At 44.3% G+C, this 23,707-nt stretch overlaps 1 protein-coding gene across 8 annotated transcripts in view; it reads left to right on the top strand.

The window, feature by feature from the left end:
- LOC117145842 (afadin) overlaps positions 1-21,279 on the top strand; it is a 44,507-nt gene extending 23,228 nt beyond the window's left edge. For 4 of the 8 annotated variants that reach the window (XM_033311652.1, XM_033311648.1, XM_033311649.1 and 1 more), the window contains 14 exons: positions 6,800-7,152; positions 8,872-8,993; positions 9,698-9,752; positions 9,816-10,060; positions 10,357-10,563; positions 11,478-11,943; positions 12,305-12,829; positions 12,894-13,141; positions 13,201-13,319; positions 16,537-16,785; positions 16,912-17,128; positions 18,153-20,184; positions 20,272-20,393; positions 20,454-20,646. In XM_033311652.1, coding sequence (XP_033167543.1) covers positions 6,800-7,152; positions 8,872-8,993; positions 9,698-9,752; positions 9,816-10,060; positions 10,357-10,563; positions 11,478-11,943; positions 12,305-12,829; positions 12,894-13,141; positions 13,201-13,319; positions 16,537-16,785; positions 16,912-17,128; positions 18,153-20,184; positions 20,272-20,393; positions 20,454-20,646 — 5,153 coding nt within the window. Of the gene's footprint in view, positions 1-6,799; positions 7,153-8,871; positions 8,994-9,697; positions 9,753-9,815; positions 10,061-10,356; positions 10,564-11,477; positions 11,944-12,304; positions 12,830-12,893; positions 13,142-13,200; positions 13,320-15,397; positions 15,679-16,536; positions 16,786-16,911; positions 17,129-18,152; positions 20,185-20,271; positions 20,394-20,453 lie in introns of those variants that run through there. The other 4 variants (XM_033311653.1, XM_033311654.1, XM_033311655.1 and 1 more) reach the window with 4 other exon arrangements.
- The last annotated feature ends 2,428 nt before the right edge of the window (positions 21,280-23,707 follow it).

Below are 23,707 nucleotides of genomic sequence, written 5' to 3'. Positions count from 1 at the left end.
CTAAAAGCCCATTATTTCTGTTTTGCTTTCGTAATTCGAAAGGTATTTTGAAGATGGGACTCCTTTGACTAGTTGTGAGCTTAGCATTCTATTACTAATAATTTGTGTTCAAAACATGGCCAAAACTCATACCAATCATGTGATTTAAAAATGGAAAATATTGCTCTACTAAATACTACAGTTTTAGGAATGCAATACCTTACGGCATTTATCCCTGCCACTCAAAACTTTATTTCATTTCAATTTGCGTTGCAAACAAAAGACAAGTCCTTTATATCGTTTATTTCGAAATATATATATTTTAAGCACTGTATGGGGTTAGCTGATTCTTTTTAAATTGTAATTAAACGCGAATACATTTTCGATGACTCAGTGCATCCGCACAAAGCTCTTGAGCTCCGCCATTCAAATCGGCTTATCGCACCCCACTGAATCGGACGGCGAACCACGACCTTGTCCGGTTTTCGTGCCGGATCTTCAGCAGGGCATCAGCGCATCCATTTGGTTGGGCTGGCCGCATCTCGCTGCTGGATGGCAATCGAAAGGATGTGTGTGCCAGTTCCTTCCTCGTTCTGTATCCTGTGTGCCAAAGTTGGCGTGCTGGCAATGGTGCTGGTGTGTCATGCAAAGGACCAAAGAGCAAACGCACTTAGACACACCAGCACCAACACTAGCGCCAAGCTCAAACACTTGCAGGCGCGCACACACACAGCACACACCCGTTGAAAACATTGTAAACTAAATGTTGTTTTATACACCACTCACTCACCCACACAGTCATAATTTACTCTGCTTGCTTTATGGGCGCTTTGGGGTGTGTGTTTGTAGTTTTACCGCGCACAAAAAAAGGATATGCTCGACTTGAAAAACCCAAAAATGGTTGAACTTAAATCAAAAAACAAATGTATGAAAAAGTACTCGATTAATAATTAAAATATTATGTAATGTGTATAATTAGACATACAATAATATTATAAATTATAAGTTTTTGGCCACACTGTACTTTTTCAATGCCTCCACCTTTAAGCGATTTGTTTCCCTCTGAAGCAAGCACGAAAATTAGATTTCCAGGGTATTTGTTAGTTGAAAGGCCAACGCTCAGTGCTCTTACTGGATTTTTCGTGTCTTATTCATTCATTCACGCACCCAGTCAGTCCGACAGTGAGCTAGTCAGCGAAGGACTCGCCTTTGCGGCATTGCTCATACGCTCAGTGTGCTCTCAGTTATCCTTACGCGCTGTCAACGCATTGTTGTGGGCACCCGGCGCCTGGCAGCTGCGGCCCAGACCTGACTTCCTCGGTGGCCATACCGTTAGTTGGTTAAAAAAATATTATTGGGAAAAATTAATTTAATCTGTGCCTTTTTTCGGACGATTTTCATCGCGCGACGCATTTGCGGTTATCCCGAAGTGTCGTGCGTGTTTGTGTGCGTGTGCATGTGAGTTGTGCCTTTCAATTTGATGGCAATTTATTTAATTTCATTTTTTACGCAGTCTGCCGTACTTTGATTTCAATTTGTACTTTGTTGCCGCATTACCAAGCGCGCAAATTGAATTTTCACACGTAGATGGGTTTTCGGTTTTTGTTTTGTCCTTTTTTTTTTGAGGGCGGAAAGGAATGCCATCCATGAAAAACGTAATTTTTTAGAAAATCTTTACATCAATATAAAATAAGTGTATACTTATGTGTATTTCCAAAGGAAAAATGTCGGTCTCACCGGCGGTTGCTCAGTTCCTGAGGACCCGGCCAAAACAAACAGACAAAAATCGATAAATTTCAGGAGTTATTTACAAAAGCTAAACGTTTTTTTCCCCGCGGTCCCATGGGTGTGTGTGTGAGCTGGTGTGTGTTGGCCATTGTGGGCTTTAATTTCAATGGTCATGACAAGGACGCGACTGCAAGGTACAAAAGGACACGCTGTCCTGCCTTGTCTGTCGTCATCAATGGTGCACACCATATCAAGCAAATGGATGCGTATAACCCGCAAAATCAGCTAAGCCCAAACGAGCGAAGTACAACCCGAGAACTGGGAATACCCTTATGTTGTTCTGCGATTACAACAGAATGTCACTTAAAAATTGTTGTTCAATATATTTTAGTTAGTAGGCCTTATACAGCAACCAACAATCTCAACAAGTTTAATATTCATTGTAATTCATTTAAAATGCCCCTTAAGGAATAGTAATTCAAGTAGAAGAACTTACTCGCAGTCACGGATAGTCTGGAAAATCCAATCAAGCTATCAGCTCCTCTCACTTTCCATTCCATTCTTCCATCCTCGATTTTCCACAGCCCCCGATTTCCCGCCCACTGACTGCTCTGATTTTATTCTGGTACTTTTCCCTCGTATTTTATTTGGTTCGCTTAGAGTCTGCAAAAGGAAAAGCCCGCTCGCATTTTAAGCTTGAGTGTGGCAATTATATTTTTATTGTTCTGTTGCCAAATTGTCTAGCAAAAATGTTGATAGCCGCTTTGGGCAGCACTTGACTCGAATGGTGGCTGCCGCCCAGCTGGAAAGGAGTGGTTTTGGGGCACAGGGACTTTTGCGTGTGGGAGGAGCCACAGAATTATTCGATTTTGTGCATCGGTTACGATTACTTCGCCTCTACTCATTTTGGTGGGAGGAATACCCTGTTTGTGGGGCAACCGTTGAATTGCACTTGAGGTAGCAGAAAAATAAAAGTAGAACAATGGAATTCTGCTTCCCATGATAGTCACTTGATTTAGATCCATATCTGTGTTTGTTCAAGTTAAATTCCTTTATTTAATTTGCCAATTTAACTTGGAGACTCCACCTGGTCTTAGTCCAGCGCAGGAGCGACATCTTCGAATAATATTAATGGCCAAATGGACGGCAGATGAGTGAAGTTTACACAATGTTCGTTGGGGTTTACACGGGGATTAAACTACTCTCCGCACCGCCTGTTTATTGCAGGCGTCCGATTCCGGTCAAAAGAGGAAACTTCTTGCACGAGAGGAAAACTTGGCTCATTAAATTTTCATTGTTTTAATTTGCACAACGTGAAAACTCCCCCTCCCTCCTACTCCTACCAGCCGTTTGTGGGATTGGAAAAGGGTGGTAGGGCGGTAGGGAGCGCGGTTAGGTAGCTGGAGTTCCCTATGAGGATGTGGACGTGCCTGGGCGGAGATGTGGCTGCATAGGTTGCTTCGGCTTGCAGAGTCAAAGCCGCCACGTTTTACGACTAATTTGGCTAATTTGAGAGCTCAGGCTGCTGCTGGTAAAATCAATCTCAGTCAATTAGGCCAAGCAAAGGCGGCGTCCCTCACCCTTCGCCCCCGCATTTCAGAATCTAGTTCAAGGAAACAGTGAAGAGTTTGTTTTTCTAAAGTATCTTTTTTACATACTACACTTTTAACTAAATGCTTGGTTGTGTTCTGCTCGCTTTCTGGCATCCTCTGCTGCGAAGTTTGAGGAGAAAGTTTCATTTCCTGCCGTTTGTTCGACTAATTAAAAACAGCATAATGAAAGAACGCACTGAACATCGAATACTCTGTAAATGAAATCAAGAATAGACTGGCACAGAAACGGGCGCGTTTTAAATATTAAGTGGTGGTATGTAAACTAGGAAGGATCAGCTTGCTAAGGCCATTGCTATACAATCACTTCGGTTAGGGTATAAACCCTGGCCAAGACCCCTTCTCTGATTTATGCCTGCCAAGTGCCCATCTAACCAACCCGAATGGGACACTCCGGCATCCCACTTTCCTCTTTCTAATCGCTTTGGCCATTAGAGCGCAAGCTGCGCTAATAAAAATTAATGCGCCCAGCGCTTGGTGGCCCCAGATTCCGCATTTTCCGGCACACACAGCGAGTCCACAGTTTTGTGGATTACCCGCCCAACGGGCGGCGCTGGGTGGTGATACCTGTCCTGGTGCGGATTCTGCCCCAGTCACTCAACTCGTTATGCAATTTCCCTGCATTGTTTTTCACTCTGTAAAATGCAGACCCGCCTCCCGTCCTTTGCGCTCTGTTGCCAATTTATTCGCACTTATGCACGTGCATACAGCCGCACACAAGGACAGTCGGAGGCTACACACATGATCCTGGCACGTTGTTGGCCGAATCAATTTCATGGCTCGTTCGTCTACGCCCGAGCCATCCTCACACCCACCCACCCAACTGCCCCTCCACCGGGACACCTGCAAGCTCCCTCACCACCTGTTTTTGATGGCTTTTGCAATTTGCCCGTTTTCTTGTGTCAACAATGGAGCCGGTGGTGAGTGGGCGAGTGGATGGGTGGGTGCTGCTACCTTTGGCCCGGACAAGCTGTTGACCAAGTAGGAACAATTAAAACGATTTTTCTGGCATCCGTTTGGCACTGCACTTTATCAATGTGCCCCTCGTTTCTGCTTTCCAAATGTCAACTGCCAAGGACGAAACGTTGTTGGCTTTCGTTCTCTGGCTAGAAATAAAGTCACAAGTGCACTTAAAAAAAGCTCTACTCCTTTCGAAATCGATAAATTTGTTTAATTCCATAGACGTTTTTACCCTGTTTACGATAATAATTATATTGTTTGGAACAGCAGTTAATTGTATGAGAATGTACGCAAGAATAGGTCAGAACCTTTTCAATTTGGTGAGGGGAACCAAGTCCTGATTCTATATGCATACTTCGATTGCCAGTATTGCCGGTATTGAGCTGTCTTTCAGTGTCGAACTTGTCCATTTACTGATTGATTTACAATTGTATGTCGTGCATGGTCCGGTTATAAATTACCTGGTCTGGCGAACACGGTTATTGGGAACTGTCATCTGCAGTTGGTTGAGATAGTATGGGCTGGAATAGGAACCGCCCATTTAAATCGTTTCAAATGCAAACATAATTATTATAGCCACTATAGGGGTCTAAGAATGTGTGTTTTGTCCTTAGTTCTCGAAATAATCCCCTTCTTAATCTCTGATCAACTTTCTCGTCTGACCGGCTTTCACTAACCCTCGGCTCAACTCCAAACAAGCTGCAATTCAAACAAGGCGATTATTCAGTCATTCCACTCAAGGTCTCCTCCACATCGAGTATATGAAGCGTGCCCATGTTTTGGTTTCTTTCCTAAGCTGCTCCTCGGCTGCCTTATTGTTTGCTTTCTGTTTGGTGGCAGCACACATTTTGGAGTTGATTATTCTGAGAGCGACCAGAAGTTGTCGGAAAAGTTTTGCACAACGCCATCCGAACGAAGTTTTGACTTTAAATCCATGTGTGTGAGCCATATATTAATAATACTTGTGTACACAAAAACACAGCTGTGGTTTCTTTGGTCTCGCAGAAAAGATATTTTGAAGCAGAAATACAATTCATTTGGCTGTACGTTGTTCTTTTAGGAATTGTTGTTCCTCACCTCCCCCCTTTTCAAGTTGAGAGCGTGGCTAGATTTCCCCTGGGGTTTCCTCCCTGCCATCCAATATGTTGCACATACCACGCCCTGCCATGCCTTATTTAGCCTGCATTGCCAAAATGCCTTTGGCACATGCCAAGTCTGGTCTTGCATCTCGCCTTCATCTGCTGCAATTTGCCCCAAAACCATGGCCCAAAAGTGGGTTATGTCGCAGCAGGGGGAGGTGTTCTGCCGTAGCTGCCATCGCATTTTGCATGCTTCGTTAAGCATTCTGTACAATAAACAGCAGCAGCAGAAACATCCGAGATGAGGGTATGTCTTGGGATCTGGGAAGTATATGGCAGTAGCCAGTTGATTCATTGTTGGAATCTTGATAATATTAAAATATATATATTAGAATCACAAGCAAAATAATGTGTGTCATTATAGAAGACATTGTCTACAGGCTCTAACTGGAATGCTTTCAGGACCCTATGTAGCTAACTCAAATATTAAACCACTTCATGGTAATATGTTCCAGACTGAGAATATGAAAATAGTGTGTGTGCACACACTGTTGGTTTGCCTTTGCAGTTGTCGTCTATGAAAAGTAACGGAATGTATATGCATATACATTTTCATATCAAAGAGCCAGGCAGCGAAGTTTTTCCACTCAGCTGTCTGCCGTCTGCCATCGTTCAGATATTCAGGCAGCTAGTCAGCCACCCAGCCAGTCAGTCAGTCGGTCGGTCGGTCAGTTCAGTCTGGGTTCAGGAATGCTATATATATGGATATATTGCATGTATATCCCCCGGTTGATTCCCCCTGCCTGTGAAGTAAAGTAGATTGTTTTTCGCTGGCTCGCAAAATGAACATCTAATATCGAGATGAAATTGATGATGCAGCCCGAAGTGGATTTCGTTTTCGGAATTTCTATTCGCCTTTGTTACTTCCGACGCGAACTGATGGGATGCGATTGCACAGAGCGTTTATTTCGAGGTTCCAACACTAGTGGGCACGATATTGGATATGGGATCAACTACAAGCTATTTATACCATATCGAACATCGATATGGATCAGATTTATAAGATTTATAATTTAAGTATTTTTAATAACGAAAAATAGAGCATGTAAAGGTAAAACTAGAATTATCTTTTATTAATGTTATTATACTCAAGCGCACATCATTAATTTCTGCCTCGACTGTCATGGCAGTCATCATTCCTTTTCGCGGCAGAGATTTGCAATTTTGACTCATTCAGCGTAAACTGCATTTCCCAGCGAGACACAAAAGACAAAAGGCGGCTAAAAAAGCTGCGGTTGCATACTATTTGTTTTATAAATTTTTTTTTTTGTAGTTGAATACCATTTGAAACTATGAATTTAACGAGTAAATTACCCTATTACTAAATTTAACCTCTATCCTATATTCATTGTGGTATTAACTTATAATGTGTTATATTTTCAGGCTCCATCATGTTCCATGTGCGGAGACGTCCGGCGGACTCACAGCCCCGGAGGCGAAAGAAAAAGCCACTGGGCGCGGCCAACGGGGCCAGCCACATATCCGGAGATCGGGAGGGACCCGTCCTGGTGGAGGTGACGCACAGCGGCGACGGCGGCCGGCGGATTAAGTTGGGCAGCGACCCGGTGGAGGTGGGGTCGGCCAACACTAACTGCCTGCAGCTATTCGGACCCTCGATCCAGCCGAGGCACTGCCTCATTTCGCTGCTGGAGGGCGTTTGCACCGTGACCCCGCTGCACACCGATGCCCTGACCTTTGTCAACGGCCACCACATTAGTCAGCCGACCATTCTGCATGTAAGTTTAAGGAGCGGCTCTAAATAATCCTGCTAAGAGTCTTCTCTCAAAGGCACACATATATTAATTCTGGGAAATATCCATATTTGCGCATATTGGCTTATTGTAAATTATGTAAAATGTTGTGCCCTATGTGTGTGCTGTTCTGGGGGAGACCTTTAATGTACCCCTCCATTGTCTAATTGCGGATAATTCGTTTTAATTAGTTGAATTTTCGTGCACATCACCCCCGCGAGTGCTCAATTTGACAGCAGCTGGAAAAGTTCCACCATCGACCTTGACCCGGCTGAAGTTTAAAGGGTTCGAAAGCTGCCAGTTTCCATCCGGCTGTTTCTGTCCTTGTATTTGGGGATTTTGTGGCTCCGACTGTCTGAGCAGGTCCAAGCCAATAATCGTCCTGGCTTAGCCGAGCGTTTATGGGGACAACTTTCGCTTGGAGTCAACTGAAAGATAAATGAGCAACGGGATTGACTTACGCTTCAGGGTTTTTCCAAGATGGAGGGAAATGGGTCTGAAAAGTGAAAGCCCATTTAAAGTTAAATTAAAGCGAGTTTAATATTCACCAAGCATAGAACATCTATATCTATATACGAAGCTGCCTTTTTCTGAGTGTAGGTATCGCCATGGGACTTTTGGAATCGACAGCGAGCTCGGCTTGTCAATTCCCATTCACTTGCACTTCAAGTTCATTATCAGCTTTGGATTTGAGTTTCAGTTCGAAAGGCAATAAAACCGCGGATACCAATGTGCCGGGTTGTGTGGTGGGGCACATTCCACATCCCACAGGCTTTGAGTCGCCGCTGATTTATCTTTTGTTTTGGCAACTTTTCGACACACAACGGAAACACAAACAAAACGCCAGCGACAAGTACAGCGGCTGGGGAAATGAATCCAATTGGGGCTCTGAACTCTCACGCATTAACGGAAAAGTCAAAGGGAATGCCAGCAAACACAAACCTGAAATTTCGCAGGGTTATGTATTCTATACTCTGTTGTTTTTGGCTTTCCGCTTGATGAAATCGAAGCGAAATGAACAGAGACAGCTTCTGCATTTCCCCAATATTCTGCTAAAGACTAAAGCAAAGTTGAGCTCCCAGCTCGGCAATAAGTTCAAAGAGTCGTTGGGGAATTTTCGGGGAAAAGAAAGGAAAGATGTCTCTTTTGCTCAGATTCAACAACACAATTTTTCTTTTTTATTTTGGCTTCTGGCTTTGTTGTTGGTTGGCTCCTTTTTATTATGGCACGGAATTAATTTTATTTTTCCAATTGGCAAATTGGGGTTGGCTGCGGTCCGATGAACCTGAACAAAAATAATGCAAATCGAGTTTTCTCTTTGGGCCGTGTGTCAAAGATTTGTTCGCCGAGCTAATCAGCATTAGAGAAAAACGCAAACAAACCCAGAAAGAGATAGGCAGTAACGAAAACATAAAAAAATTAACACAGTCCGCCCTCCACTCGAATTTCCCCCCAGAGAGGGGCGTCTCTGTTCGCCAGTTTTGATTTCAAAACGCCCCGAAATTTTCCAACCGCTGACTCAGTGCGCCAGAATCCGTCAGTCGGTGTGCTTCACTCTTCTCTCGCAGTGTAGATATTTAAGTAATAGCCGCACTTAATTAAGTTAGCCATGAGTCACCTGAACTCTCTTTCACACTTTAACCCTCGTCACAGCGACCTGCAAATATAATTAATTCATATATGTTTCGCGTTTTCCATCCGCAGAACGGATCGGTGGTAATGTTCGGACGGGTGGCCTCGTACCGCTTCCTCGATTCCCCCACCGACGGGCGCTACAACCTGGCTCTGTCCCAATCCCAGCTGGACTCGGCATGTCTCTACGAAAGGTGAGTAACCCGGCTGATTTGGGGATATCTAAGGGCAAACATTTATGCTAAACCAGTGCTTATATCGCCAATGCTTTGAGTAATTGTATTTGAGTTATTAAAGTTAGCTAGTGATTACGTTCGATCAAATCAAAGTGGAATTAAATCTATTTCGACTTCATTTTTCAAACTTGCTTATAAGTGTAAAATGTCTGAACATTTTACTTTTGTAAAGTGGGAATGTTTCGGATATATCCAGATTAAAGAAGATTCATCTAAACGTTCAGAACGATCCACCCACTTATCTGAGCAAAAAAACATTCTCCTTATGAGTGTCCTAGCGAATATATAAAGTTAGGATTTGCATACCCAGGTGACAGGCGTTGTAAATTTGAAACATTTTAATTCACGTTAGAGACATTCTAGATGCTTGAAATTCATTCGAGGGTAATTCTCTACGTATGCTGCTATTTATTTATATTTATGCGTTTATTTTTTTTGTTTTATTTACACGTCTTATTGTGCTGTTCGTTTATGTCTCGTTACGTGTTGTTTGTTTTTATTGTTTGTGTAAAACATTAATCTCATGCACTCACCAAACCGAAAAAATTACCCAACAAATATGCAAAACAATTTGCACAAACCCACACACTCACCTGAACACCACCATCCACCAACCGAACGATGCAAATGCCTCTGCCTCTCTGGCTCCTGGACAACGACAGCCGCTCGCCCACATCCCCGGGATCCTGGAATGACGAGGATGGAGCCTTGAGTTCGGTGGGTACTTCATTGAAACGCTTTAACGCCTTATTCGTACTAACATGGATAGTATATTCACAGACACACAAAAGCGACTACGACCACCACCAGCCAGCAAACCATTCCAGCGCCTACCACAACAATAATAACAACTCCAGTGATCACCCCCTGAGCAGCACGCTGCGGGACGTGGTGGACAGCAAGGCTGGACAGGATCAGGGGGCCAATTCGGGCAACTACGACGGCCAAAGCCTGGAGGGCAATCTGGAGAACGAAACCAAGTCGATTTCCAGCTTGAAGTCAGGTGGTTCCAACAGTCAAGATCGGTAAGATTCGGAGTCGGTCGATATACTTACTTTAAATTCAAAATTCTGTCTCCAAACCAAACAGGAAAGCCAACACAACTTCCCTACACTTAACCATCAAGCAATCTGCTATGCATATTTGCATTCACTCACTGTCTGATTAACTTTTAATTTTGTTTAGTATTTGTGTGCGCTTTAAAGTTATGCCATATTATACTTTCCCTTTGCACTGTCTCAACTGCTTTTCGAACTCTCAATTAATCCGTCTTTCTGTTGTACTGTGATTCACTAATCGATTAACCCTCTTCGATACATAGGTCGCCCAAAATGACAGGCTCTGGCATTTTGGCCGGTGGTGGCAGCGGTTCTGGCGACACCCAGGGACAGGAGCCCATCCTGCCGGCTGTCCTGGAGTTCCCCGAAACTCACCAGGAACTCTTTCTGCGCCACATTATCAGCGAACTGGACGTGAACGTTCCGCACTTTAAGCTGGCACCCGTCTACTCGCTCTACCTGTGTGCTAGGTGGGTAATTCATGATGGGTAATTCATAATTGAAGTGGGGTGCAGCATGAAAACAGCCGCCATTGCGCTTGTTCGGCTTTAATTGTTGTTTGAATGTTTGGGTGTTTCATTAAAATACTAAAGATTGAATACCGTTCAGAATGGAATACGTTGGTTGGATTGCGAAACATGTTCAAGTGCGGAAAGTAGTTGGTCAAACATAATCCACCGATAACCTAAAAGAAATAAGTAACTAAATATACCTTTTATAGTCTTAAACAAGTTAGTCACTGAAGTAAGGTTTGAGTTAATTTATAGACATTTCACCTAGTACTTGCTCACACATAATAATAATATTTGAAATTGCTGTGACTACAGAAATCCGATTCCACCTACCTACCTGCATCTACAGATGCTGAGATGTATCATGGGCCACACTTCAAATGCACTCTGGCCTCCGATTAATCAATTTATATTTCAATTCCAAAGTCAGGGCATCATTGAGCATGGCCCCCCGGACATGGCAAATTACTGATGAATTGCAACCAGCTAACACCAGCTGACAAATGTCCAGACATAGAGTGGCAAGACATGTTCCAGAGGGCAGTAGTTCCAAATCCCCATGCCCCTCAAACAGAACCTTCCCGAGCAGCAGCCAGTATCAACAATTCATTATCAATTATGATGATTTATCTTGGCTGCTGACCCAATTTGTGAGCTATTAATATTAATGTATTCTGACAGCGGGTTGTGGAGGAATAGGAAGTGGATGTGAAAGTGGGCTAGCAGAAACAGCAGGGGCAGGAAACCGGCCAATTATTTGGGGAAAATGGAGCTTTGACATTTGACGCGTGTGAAAATCAATAGATACAATCAAGTGGGGCTACGGGGCCTTTTAGAAGCGACTGATTAAAGAACAACATATTTTCCCTCAGATATCGAGCGTCCACACATTACCGCCCCGAGTTGCAGCCCACGGAGCGTGCCCACAAACTGACCATGTTCCTGCACCACGTGGCTAATCTCGTCTACAGCGTAGTCCAGGAGCAGTACACGGATCCCCGAATCTTGGCCTTTTGGATGGCCAACAGCTCGGAGTTCCTGCACTTCCTTAAATCGGATCGCCACATAAGCGCGTTTAGTGTCCAGGCTCAAGAGGTTTTGGCCGAGGCCGTGCAGACTGCGTTTCGCAACCTGGTCAACTGTTTCCGATTGGAACTCTCGCAAACCCTCAACCAGTTTCTCTCCGAGAACATTGATCACGACTCCGCGGCGGGTCTGGTACTGACTGTGCTGGGATCGGCGATGGCCCTTCTTAGACGATGCCGTGTAAATGCAGCCCTAACGATCCAGTTGTTTTCGCAGCTGTTCCACTACATCAATGTCATATGTTTCAATACGGTGAGCGGCCCACAAAGGCCAGGTTATGTGCATACAGTGGTGCTAATACGGGTTGTTAATTGTTGAATGTATAAAAAATCCCATTTCGTTTTAAAATGTTTAAGATGAATGTTATGTATATTCGAGAAATGATGATTCTAAAAATTCTAAAGTACTTAAAAAGAAAGAAATCTATAATTATCTTGATTAATTTTATATATGTAACAAAGTTTTTTATTAATTTCTATGAAATTGCTACTTCAAGCATAGTTTGATTGTTTATATATATAAAAGTATTTGTTTTCGTTTAATATCTATTGGCACCACTGTCTTACAACTTTCTCGTTGAAATCCACTTATTTGGTTGTTCCCGCTTTCGCAGATTGTGGCAAACTCTCAGATGTGCACAGGTGAATGGGGTAAGGTAATGACGGAGCGGCTTCAGTTGCTGGAGCTGTGGGCAGAACGGCAAGGATTGGAATTGGCGGCGGATTGCCATTTGGCCAAGATCAATCAGTGTGCTCAGTTTTTGCAAGCACCCAAATCCTCCGTGGAGGAGATCCAGCAGTTAGCCTGCTCCTGCTTCCGTTTAAACTCCCTTCAAATGGCAGCGTTGCTTCAGCAGGAAAAGCTTCCCCGCAACCTGGTTGATACGGCCATAAGGATGGCGGAATCTGTGGCTGACGAACTAACCCGTGCCGATGGTCGAGAGGTTCGGTTGGAAGAATCACCAGAGCTTCACTTGGCGCTTCTGCTGCCCGACGATGGATTCAGCTGTGATGTGGTGCGTGGCATTCCCACCGGTCTCGTAGACTTCCTCAATCCCCTCCAGCAGCAGGGCATGTGCCGTCTGGCGGCCCAACCCACCTCCATTGGCCTTTGGACGGTCTATATGCATCAGTTTAATGTGAGTTACTCGTGCATCATTTATTAATTTATGTTAAATAATATTAATAATTTAACCATCGCAGGCTCGCAGTTCCAGTGCCATGTCTAACAAACTTCCGCAACCGGAATTGCAGCTCATTAAGCTACACAAGAACAGCAACGGCATGGGCTTATCCATCGTCGCTGCGAAGGGAGCTGGTCAGGAGAAGCTGGGCATCTACATCAAGAGTGTTGTGCCTGGCGGAGCGGCAGATGCAGATGGACGTCTGCAAGCTGGCGACCAGCTTCTGCGCGTGGATGGGCAGAGCTTGATTGGTATCACACAAGAGAGGTGTGTATATTAGCGAAGTTTAATGGAGATCAGGGCTTATTCCTTATTTCTTGCTTTAGGGCTGCGGACTACCTGGTGCGAACGGGTCCTGTGGTCAGTTTGGAAGTGGCCAAGCAGGGAGCCATCTATCACGGGCTGGCTACGCTGCTCCAGCAGCCTAGTCCGGTGATCCAGCGTGGTGAGTAGCTCCCAATGGAGCCCACAATTAGACACATACATATCAATACAAAACACACATATTAGAGCGACTCCAGGTGCTGGGTAGGACGCTAAAAACAACTCACAACTCAACTCACTCAATCATCCAAGATACTTACCCACTACTCTACTCTACCGTACTCACGTTGTGTAAGCTAACCAAGTAACCAACCCATCCCCCATGCTGCTCCGCTCGAATCGCTAGAAGCTTCCCCCAGCAACTTTCTGCAGCATCTGAATGCTGGCCAGCAGCGTCGTCACTCCTCGTTCCAACAGCAGGCTCGGTATTACAACAACTCAATCTCGGACGACAGTCTCAATCGCAGTCGTCGTGAATCTTTTGCCTGCATGCGGGCCTCCTCGCCGCCGGTGAGACGTTTAAGTGCCTCATGTCTGCAGGAGGAACTGTGTGCACTGGGCCACCAGTTGCACATTGACCCGAGATACCGTGATACGAGACCAATTGCTCGATCTGCCAGCAGCTTGTATTTGGGTAACGATCAGAGTGGTTACTATCATCCGCCGCCGATGGCACCCTGTGTAACCCACTTTAGTCCTATGAGACCGTTGAGGAAAACTCCACCACCTTCCATCTACATTGAGGAGTACCAGGATGAGCCGGCCAAGGATTCGCAGGAATCGTTTGGAAACTTTGCCGCCTACAGTGATGCGCATCAGCCACTGAATGAAGAAGGTATAGCATCCATGGCGCTATCAGATGAGATTCCTTTTATAGATGACGAAGAGGAGGAGAAGCAGCACCAGCAGCGACCATGCATGTCCACATCTAGTTGCTCCTCTACCGTGAAAAGAAATCCTGCGGCGGGATATCGAAAAACAGTAAGTTTTGACTTGGAACAAGCAGGAGATGGTGAACCAGGAGCCATTGGAATCGACAGAAAGTACCATACCCACGACGCTATCAGCCATTATGTAGCCAGTGCCTCCTCGACGGAATCTCTGATGGCAGAGCAATCCGAAAGGATTCCTTTGATTCAAAAAATACGCAGAGAGTTAAATAGCAAGAGAGCAACAAATTGCTCGGCTGATGGTTTTAGTTCCGGAGGCTCGGGGTCCAATAGCCAGCGTTCATCCAGCGAATCCATCGAGCGCATGCCGCTGCTCCGGCAGAATCATTCACCCTGTCAGCGGCAACTGAACACCCAGCGTTCGCACAAAAGGTCAGGAGTCGGTACAGCTGCCCCAATTGTCAGCATCCAAGTTCCTAGTGTGTGTGAAATCGAAAGTTCCTCCACCCGTTCTCCTACTGTAAATACAAGCAATCGATATTGTGCCAGCACCACCTTCCAAACCAAAACCATTCCCAGCACTACTATGAAAGCAAACAGTCGAAGGGCCTCGAGCCAGGTCAATCTGAATCCCCGCTTTTTGTTGCCCCTGGGTCAGGGAAAAGTCCGCGAGATGGCAGAGTACTTTAATGCCAACAAGAATTTCCCGCCCAGCATTAATAAATCACGATCCACCTCGGCACTGAATGATCCGGGTAGCAAGCCGTGTTCCAAGCTTTCACAGACGGAACAGACCCGGATCCTAAAGCAGCTGAAGGAGTGGAGTCTGCATGGCAGTGCGGGCAAGGACTTCGATGAAGCGGAAAACGTCGGCGATAAAGTCAACTGCGAGTGCCCGTGCTGCGCTCATTGTCGTGGCAAGCGAGAGCAACAAAATGGGAAACAGGAGCAACACCAGGTAGCTGCTACCTTCAAATGCTACGACAGTTGCCAGGACGACGAGGCGGAGACGACCAAACAGAAGCCGGAATTATCCCGATATGCCAGCTACCGGCAAAGCGTCATGTGCAGCAATCGCCAGGCCCACAGTGTGCGGCAGCTGAAGCGCAACAAACAGCAGAAGCATGTGCAACTCAGGGCTAAGCCAAGCTCACACTCTCGCCATCATCATCATCATCACTGTCATAAGCAGCCACGTCCTCGGGCGCCTGCCAAACCGCCATCCACGGACAACACCAAGAGCAACAGCAGCGACACCAAACGCAGCAGCGCCAGCATGCGGAATCCACAGAGCTGTTCAAATTGCGGAGATGCCATTGACGGTTGCCACTCCTGCAGCTGCAGCGAAGTCGAGTCCTGTTCCTCGGCTGGCGAATCCTCCTCCAGCTGTTGTGCTGCTCGTTGCGAAGTGCTCGAAATTCGTGGCCATTCCCGGAGGGGTGATAATGATGACAATGCGGGTGGTGGCATCGATGGCAATGAGGGCGGCGGGGGGCACTGCCTCAAAATGCCATTGCCCGGCTCGACGGAAACAACATCTACAACAGTGTTTCCGACACACAGATGACAACCCAACCAAGCTGCACCGAGGTTCATGTTGTTCTCCCCGTTGTTGTACTTATTAGCCATTGATTTTGCCTGCAATTTATATTTACTTTGGCTTGTTCGTTGAAACATCCTGTCGAGCTGTTTATTGATTAGATTTTATTTCTTGTTGCGCTTACTTATGTGAGACTTAAAGTCTTTTGGTTGTATATTATATAGGTTTCTTTGCACTTTTGTATAAATACAGACTGATTCTATTTGCTGCTCTTCTGTTCTTGAATCCGGATTAAATACGTTTTATTAGCATTTTTAAAATGAAAGCTATAATAATTTTATTCAACCCTATTTGACTATGCAGTCACAGGAAGAGAAAAACCAGTAAAAATACTCATATTTAGCTGGTTATTCAACTTACTAAGAAATTTTAGTGACGCATTCGTATTTTAGTTGTTACGTTTTTGAATTACACATTTGGCCTTCATATTTAATTTGATAGCAGCTGCGTTGCCCTCCTCAATTGTTCAACTTTTTCTGTTGTTTTCAATAAAATACAAATATGTAAATAGTACGAGCAATGTTTATTGTTTTTGTGCATATTTATGTGTGTAAATGCAATTGAATAGTAGTATGCATCCCCTGCTTTTATATCTCCGTTTTACATTTGTTGTAGTCTTTTAATTAGATTTAACCCGCATATATTAATATTATACTAAACACTATTTGAATTTCCACACCGAAAGAAATTTACTAAAATGTCTGTCTATCTATCTACTTTTCTCCCCCTCCATGCGCACCAATCAACCTAAACCCCACCACCAACTCTAAAACCCCAAACTATGCACTCAATTTGATGACGTTGATGATGATGATTGTGTTGCTTTGCTGGGAATATGGAAACTGCAGGTAATCGCCGTATGTCCGAACGCGATTTGACGCGGATGGGCGGTGCCGAATCGACCAAATCTCTGGGTCCACTGATAGCCAACAGTCATCCGAATCACAGCCTTAGTCTTAGCCAACATCTGAACAACAGCCACAACAACACCCTAGGCAATAGCAACAATAGTAGCATCATCAATCCCCTAGCTGCACACCTGCCCAACAGCAAATCGGTGCCGGCTCTGCATCACCACACGGGATCGGGTACCATATGTAAGTGAACTGCACACCCCCGTTATCCTTGCCTCCTATCCTTGTAATCGAAGCACAATCCAATCGCCTTGTAAGCCCGAGACTAATTCACTTTTTTCAACCGCATCCATCTCGTTTTCCACATAGCCCTGGCCAATTCCAAGTCACGCAGCACGCACAGTTTGCATAACAATACATCTGGAATGGGTGGAATCGGCGGAGCTGCAGCAGGAGGATTGCTGGGTCAGCCAAATGGCAGCCATAACAATGCAAATGGAAATGGCAACGGCAACGAGCAGGGATTCTATCAGAATCTCAGCGTGTATCGGGCGCAAAATCAGAGCCAACCGATTTTGAACGAGAGGTAAGACTATCAGTTTCATAAATATAAGTTCATATGTGGATGAGTTTCGGAACGCTAAAAGCTAACATAATATGCTAAAGATATGCGGTATTTATGCATTTTTACCTACTTTGCATAAATCCCGTCAAATTAATTCTGCTATAACTTTTATATTCTTTTTTTACTACTGATTTGACCGCTACTGTTGTTTATTTTGCTAATACATATAGATTCACTTAAAAATGTCATTTTAAATTCAGCTGAGCACTAAAATCGTTCTTGCTGAAATGGTTTGGTTTACTTTGGTTTGAGTTGTGTTTTAGATACAAACGTTTTTAATGAAATAGGAAATAGCTGTTTGCAGTAATTTAAAACGAAGCAGGAACCAAAATTTAAGAAGTACATTAAATTATTCTTTTCGAAATTCAATAATTGTTTCTAGAAACTTACTGTTAATTTATGTAATATTCAAGAATTTTTCAATTTTTATCAAAGCTTTAAAAAAGATTTTTGTTGGTGGCAGTGAGTTCAATTGTGTAATATCGCAGCCATAAAAAGCACACAAACTTTAAAGAGGCATCAAGCAGAGGGTCGCGTTAATAATTTACAACGATTTCGAGTGTGTGTTTTTCGGGGTGTTGCTTGAGGCAAGGTGTGTAGGTGTGGCCACAGAAATGTGTGCAGCTCGATGGCAATATTTCTAACTCTCGTGTGTGTAATTCTAGGGTGACTTTGCGTTTAAAGAAATTACTTTATGGCTTTATACCCATTAAAAAAGAATATGAACTTGTAGAAATGTCCCAAGTACGTGAGTAATTAGCTCCTGTCGTTCCTTATCAAATTTTCATGCTGCTGTACAGAGCACGCACCTTTGCAATAAACACAAACTAATTGCTCAGGAGGAGGAAAGAGCGCAAGCAAATGTTTTGTAGCACTCGACACGTTTCAGTTATTAAGTGTAAACGATGAAGTTCGTACACCTTAAAAGCAACACCCAAGCACTCCGATTACTCTGCTCTCATTTATATTAATTGCCTCTTTCTAGACCGCCGATCGCCGCACATGCCGCCATGAACGCCTACAATGGCAGTTCCCCGCTTGCACCGCAGCAGCAACCACAGCAGCAACAGCAATCGCCATACCAGCAGCAGCAGCAGCAACATATGCAGGCCAATGCTAACCTCCCGCCCACGCGACCCGTCTCAGCCTATTACCACAGCCAGCAGTCGGCGCAGCAGCAGCTGCAGCAACAGCAGCAGCAACAACAGCAGCAGCAACAACACTCCCTGCAGCAGCAACAGTTCGCACTCAGCAGCGGCAATCTCAATGGCCAGCAGCAACAGCACCAGCACCAGCTCACCTTGAACAACCGCACCAAGAGCCAGCAGAACTTCCAGCACACTCTTCGTATGCAGCAGATGATGGCTCCCTCCATGCCCAACATCAGCAATATGTACCATCACCAGCAGCAACAACAGCAACAGCTGCCCCTGCAGCAACAGCAGCAGCAGCAACAGCAACCTCTGATGAGCAGCAGTCAGAGCATGCAGAATGTCAACGATTTCACAGGTGGCTATCAGAATGGCAATCTGGAGTACAGGCGCAGTCAGCTCCATGATCCATCCACGCTCTACGAAATTCAGCAGCAACAGTTGCAACAGCAACAGCAGCAGCAGGCATCGCCGAATTTTATAACCCTGCCCCCGAAACCATTGGGCAGCTTACAGTCTCCCAATAAACCAAATGTTCCACCAAGTACAGCACCAAAACCGCAGCAGCAACAGCAGCGATATCTAGGACAATCCCTGCCGGCAGAGGACAAGCCACCTCTACCGCCCACAGCAACGCATCCGCTCTTTAAAGCCACGCAGCAGATTGCTCCGGGAATGAATTACGTAGCCAGTACATTAGATCCGCCAAAGGGCAGCTATGTGGCGTCCAATCAAGGGAACAATCGTCCCCTTCACAGCGGTAGCAATCCATGGGAAAGGGAGGAGCGTGAAAAGGATCTAGAGATGCGGCGCGAACACATTCGCCAGTGGCGGGAGCAGCAGATATCGGAGCTGTCCCAGATCATATCCCGTTCCCCAATGCAAGAGGAGCAACTGAAAACCCTGATACTCGAGCGCGACTTTGAGCGAAGAGCACAAGAACTACAAGAGCAAGAGGAACAGGATCAGGAACAGCAGTACGACAAGGAGAACGTCCAGGAGTTGTTCAGACTGGCTGGCGGCGGTCAGGTCAGTGCCATACAAACACCAATTACCAGTTACCGACAAACGGAGATAAAACTGGCGGAGATGCCGGACAGCAACAGTCTGGTGGATTCAGTGCCACCACAGCCTCCAGCACCAACTGCCCAGCCGCTGAGCAGCAACACCCAGCAGCCGAAGAGTATACTTAAGCACAATCGGTATTCCGAAGGTGGGGTGGGTCCCAGTGGGGCACCCTCGTCGCCATCGAAGTCGCAGAAATCCGCAAGTTTTGCAGACGAACGACATCTGCATACTGAGCATCCGATATCCAATCTAGCGAAGGAGCTTAATCAGCTCACAATGCTTGATAAGGACAATAACAACGAGACTCTGGATGCTGTTGTGCCGCCACCTCCACCGCCAGAAAGGAACAGCTCTTATTTAATCATGTCACAGCAGAAACTGCGGGGCAGCACTGGAAACGCAACTTCGTCCATGGGCCTACTGAAAACGGCCACCAGCAATCAGGCCGCAGCTGCTGTGGAGATTAAAAAGGCATCTCTTCTGAACACCCAAACCAATAACAACAACAATTTGAGTGGGAGCTTAAACAACAACACCATGCAAGGATCACCACTCAGCGCCATGGAACTAAATGCCGCCTATGTTTCGGCCACGGGAACAGGAATAATTGGAGGATTGGGCACACCACCTCCGCCGCCACCGTTGATGCAGAGGGACAACAAGCGGGTGAGCTTCCACGATGAAGAGAATAATTTTGTGAGCGGGAATAGCCAGCAACAACAGCTGCAGCAGCAATATATTATGGATAATTACGGTATGGAGCATCAGGATTTGGACACTATCAGAGAGGATACGAGTGTAAGTGAATTATTTCTTTAGAAGTCGTCATTGTGTTCTTTGTTTAAGCGAAATTTATTAAACCAATTAATATTTTTTAATATGTAGTATCTGCAACACAATCTCGATGCCTCCATGCTGCCATCTATGCCAGCCACTCCAGATGCTGCCCTCTGGAACACCTCAGTGCAATCCACTCCGGGCGTCATTGGCGCTCAAGAAGTGTACAGGTATTATACAATTTGGAGGTCTTAAAACATTTCACTGATGGATTTCATCCGTTTACGCAGAGATCCCCGTACGCGTCGACTGGCGGAGAAACAGCAGCAGCAACAGCAACAACGGGCTGGAGATGCGGTGCCCGAAAAGCTATCGTTCAAGGAGAAGATGAAGATGTTTGCCCTGGAGTCGGGGGAAGATAACACGCCCAAGGACAAGCTGAAAATATCGCGAGCCCAACGAGATATAGACGCGGTGCACTAAGAAGAAGAGATCGTTGATTAATGCTATGTACATACAGACCAGAATCCACAAAGCTTACACTTCAATATATTGGGGGCCAAGTTGTTACTTTAGCTCTACATAACACAACACATAGATATATAGGTCATGTTATATATGTCGGAAAACTTTAGAAACAAACAAACAAACCTAACGAATTTGCTAAGCAAGGCAATAACAATCCATAGTTATCGCGTTTCAGAGTTAATTACCGTACACAAAATGTTAACTGATTTCAATTAGTGAGATATGTCAGTGTATATCATTATAGTCTATATATACTATGTTTATATATACAAAACTGTAACGAGCCTAGACAGGGCAACGAAAGCAAGGCGAGCCACATCTGTAAAGCGTTTTAAACAAGTAACTTTAAACTTAACCCTACGATTAACAATTTGTTACATCAGATTACGGCATACGATTTATGATTAGACGGCAGTGTAAATGAGCAAAGTTAGTTTAGATATTCATATACTTACCTGGGAACCGTGCGGAACAAGAAACGTTATATATATATATATACTGTATCCATTAGAGAACTTAAAGCCACACCAGCGGTAAAACAAATGGTCCAATTATTCAATTATTAAAGTTATATTTACAAACCACAAACTAACGAATAATGAAAAATTTATAGCTCACGTATATATTTTTAATTACTGCAACCATTTTAAACACCTTTTGAATGCAAGAATGGCAAAACCAAGAGCGTGTAAAGTTCGAATACGCATAGAGAATAACCAATTTAAATTAAATAGGATTTTCCTACACGATACCCTAATGGCTTTAAAATTATAACAAAAGAATTTCTTCGGCAGGCCGAGGAGTATATACCCTTGCAACGAAGTCAGATCATTTTATGAAGTAGAAGTCCGATACGTCCCAAACTCAGAACCACGTTTTGCTAGCCCTTCCATTTGGTCAAAAAATGTATGAAATTTCAACAAAAAATATATTAACTTAATAAAGTACAATAATCACTGCAAGGGTATAACAAATTAAAATGTATTTGAAAACCGACCACAAAGGCGACAAAATATTTTTGTGCATTCCAAGTATTTCAAATCGAAACTAAATTGTATTTTATAAGACGAGATTTATTTAAAAATAAACCGATAATATTTTTTAAATGAATATTATAAAAGTAAAAAATAAAATGCAATCGATGTACGAATAAATTCTGTAAAAAGAACTGCGTTTAGTTCTATGTTAAGCGCATTTAGGGTTACATAATTCAATTACATATATTATATCAAAACCCAAACAAATTCTGCAACGCAATTGTGCATATTTATGAGAAATAAAAAGTTAATTATATCTAAATCAAAAATGCGAAGAAATGTTTTTGGAATATTCTTAAAAGATTGATATATTTTTGGAGAAATGTTTAGAGCATTTTTGGCAACGATACCCAACTAAAACGGAAAAGAATCTATTTTTTGAGAGTAATTTTCTATTAAAGTTTCTAGTTTCCTTAAAAATTATTTCTATCTTGTCACAAATTGTAAAACCAGCTGTTCAATGAGAACAGTTTTGTTTTCGCGCCCAGAAAAATTCAAATTTGACTGTCCTGCGCACTGCGCACCTACTAAACTATTCCCGGTTATCAACAGGTTCTGGAATTGACCTACCTAAATATATTTTTCATGAAGCTGGCAAAAGGCAGTAAGTTGGCTGACAAGTTATTGGCCTTTGCCGCAGCTGGGAAGATGGTCGAAAAACTTTAAATCAAAGTTTGCGCGGTGCAAATAAATGCGGACCAAGTTGAAGAATGCCTTTTGCGATTTATGCTTACACTGAAACAAAACGACCTCGTTGGCAACTTTTGCTTTGAATGCCCAAATATGTACTCAAATTTTAGGCCATTTCACTTCAAATGTGCAGGTTTTGGAGCCTGAAGCTGCTTAAAACTGCGCAGGGCTTGCAGTAGTTTATACAATGTTATACATTCTGCTGCATTTGAGCTTAGATGTAAGAAACAGAAATAATTGACGTGGTTAAATTATTTTCTAAAAGTATATCTCCTTAACTGCTTTAGTAGTTGTTTAAAAAGTCCGACAATGTTTTTAAATCCAGATGACTTCTTTAAAATACATGAAAAGTTATCACTTCGTTACACAATAGAAGAGTTAAAAGCTATGTTTTAGTATTAATTTATTTGAATTACGCTGGTTAAGTTTATTTAACTTCAGTGATATCACCGCTTCGACAAGTATTTTCTGAAAGGTTTCAGGGGCCTTCCCACAAAATAATTTAAAAGTCAGCGTGCAAACTTTAACCACTTGCTCAAACAGGAATCACTGGGCCAGGACCCGAGATCCGAGCCTGTGCCCACGGCGAGGTGAATTGCCGATTAAAGGCGAGGGTGTCCTTAAAGCGCATCTGAAGGAAATCCCTTTCGGCGTCGCGTGCGCGGGCGAAATTTATATTTCAGCAGTTTGCCATGTGAATTATTAAAATGCGCCAATCTCTTTGATACAGCACAACCACTGGGGATTGGGTCATAATCAGTTGGCTGGGCGGAATGAACTTTAAGAAATTGTTGACAGTTTGCCGCAAGGCATTCGGATTGCCAGCCGAGGAATTTTTCAATATTCGCGAGAGCTAATCCCCCGCTGACTCCCGATCCGCCGCTGTCAATATCCCCCAGCTGGCGGTGGCCACACCGCAGAAGCAACAGGGAAAACTGCAGGAAAAATGCGGGACAGCCACAGAGTGGAAAGAAAAATATGAACTGTGGGGAAAAGTTCCAGGATGCGGCGGCCATGGCGAATAAATCAAAAAGTGATTAGCCCAGTCTCCTCCGCCGCCTATCCTTTTCCCAGCTTCACAGCTCCACAGCTCCACAGCTCCGCAGCTCCGCAGCTCCTCCTGGCTTTCTCACGCCATCTGTCCAGTTGTAAATTGTCTGTTGAGTGGCCGATGGGGCAGGACGAGGGTGATGGCGATGGCGAAGGTGTGCGAACCTGAAATGTGGGCCAGCTTTGGCAGGGGGATTCAAACTTGGCCATAAAACTTTCGCCGCATCTTGGCCACGGTT

This window comes from Drosophila mauritiana, chromosome 3R (genome assembly GCF_004382145.1).
Source record: "Drosophila mauritiana strain mau12 chromosome 3R, ASM438214v1, whole genome shotgun sequence".
Classification (NCBI taxonomy): Eukaryota; Metazoa; Arthropoda; class Insecta; order Diptera; family Drosophilidae; genus Drosophila; species Drosophila mauritiana.
Note: the sequence above shows the minus strand (reverse complement) of the source record. Positions and strands in the feature narration are given on the sequence as shown.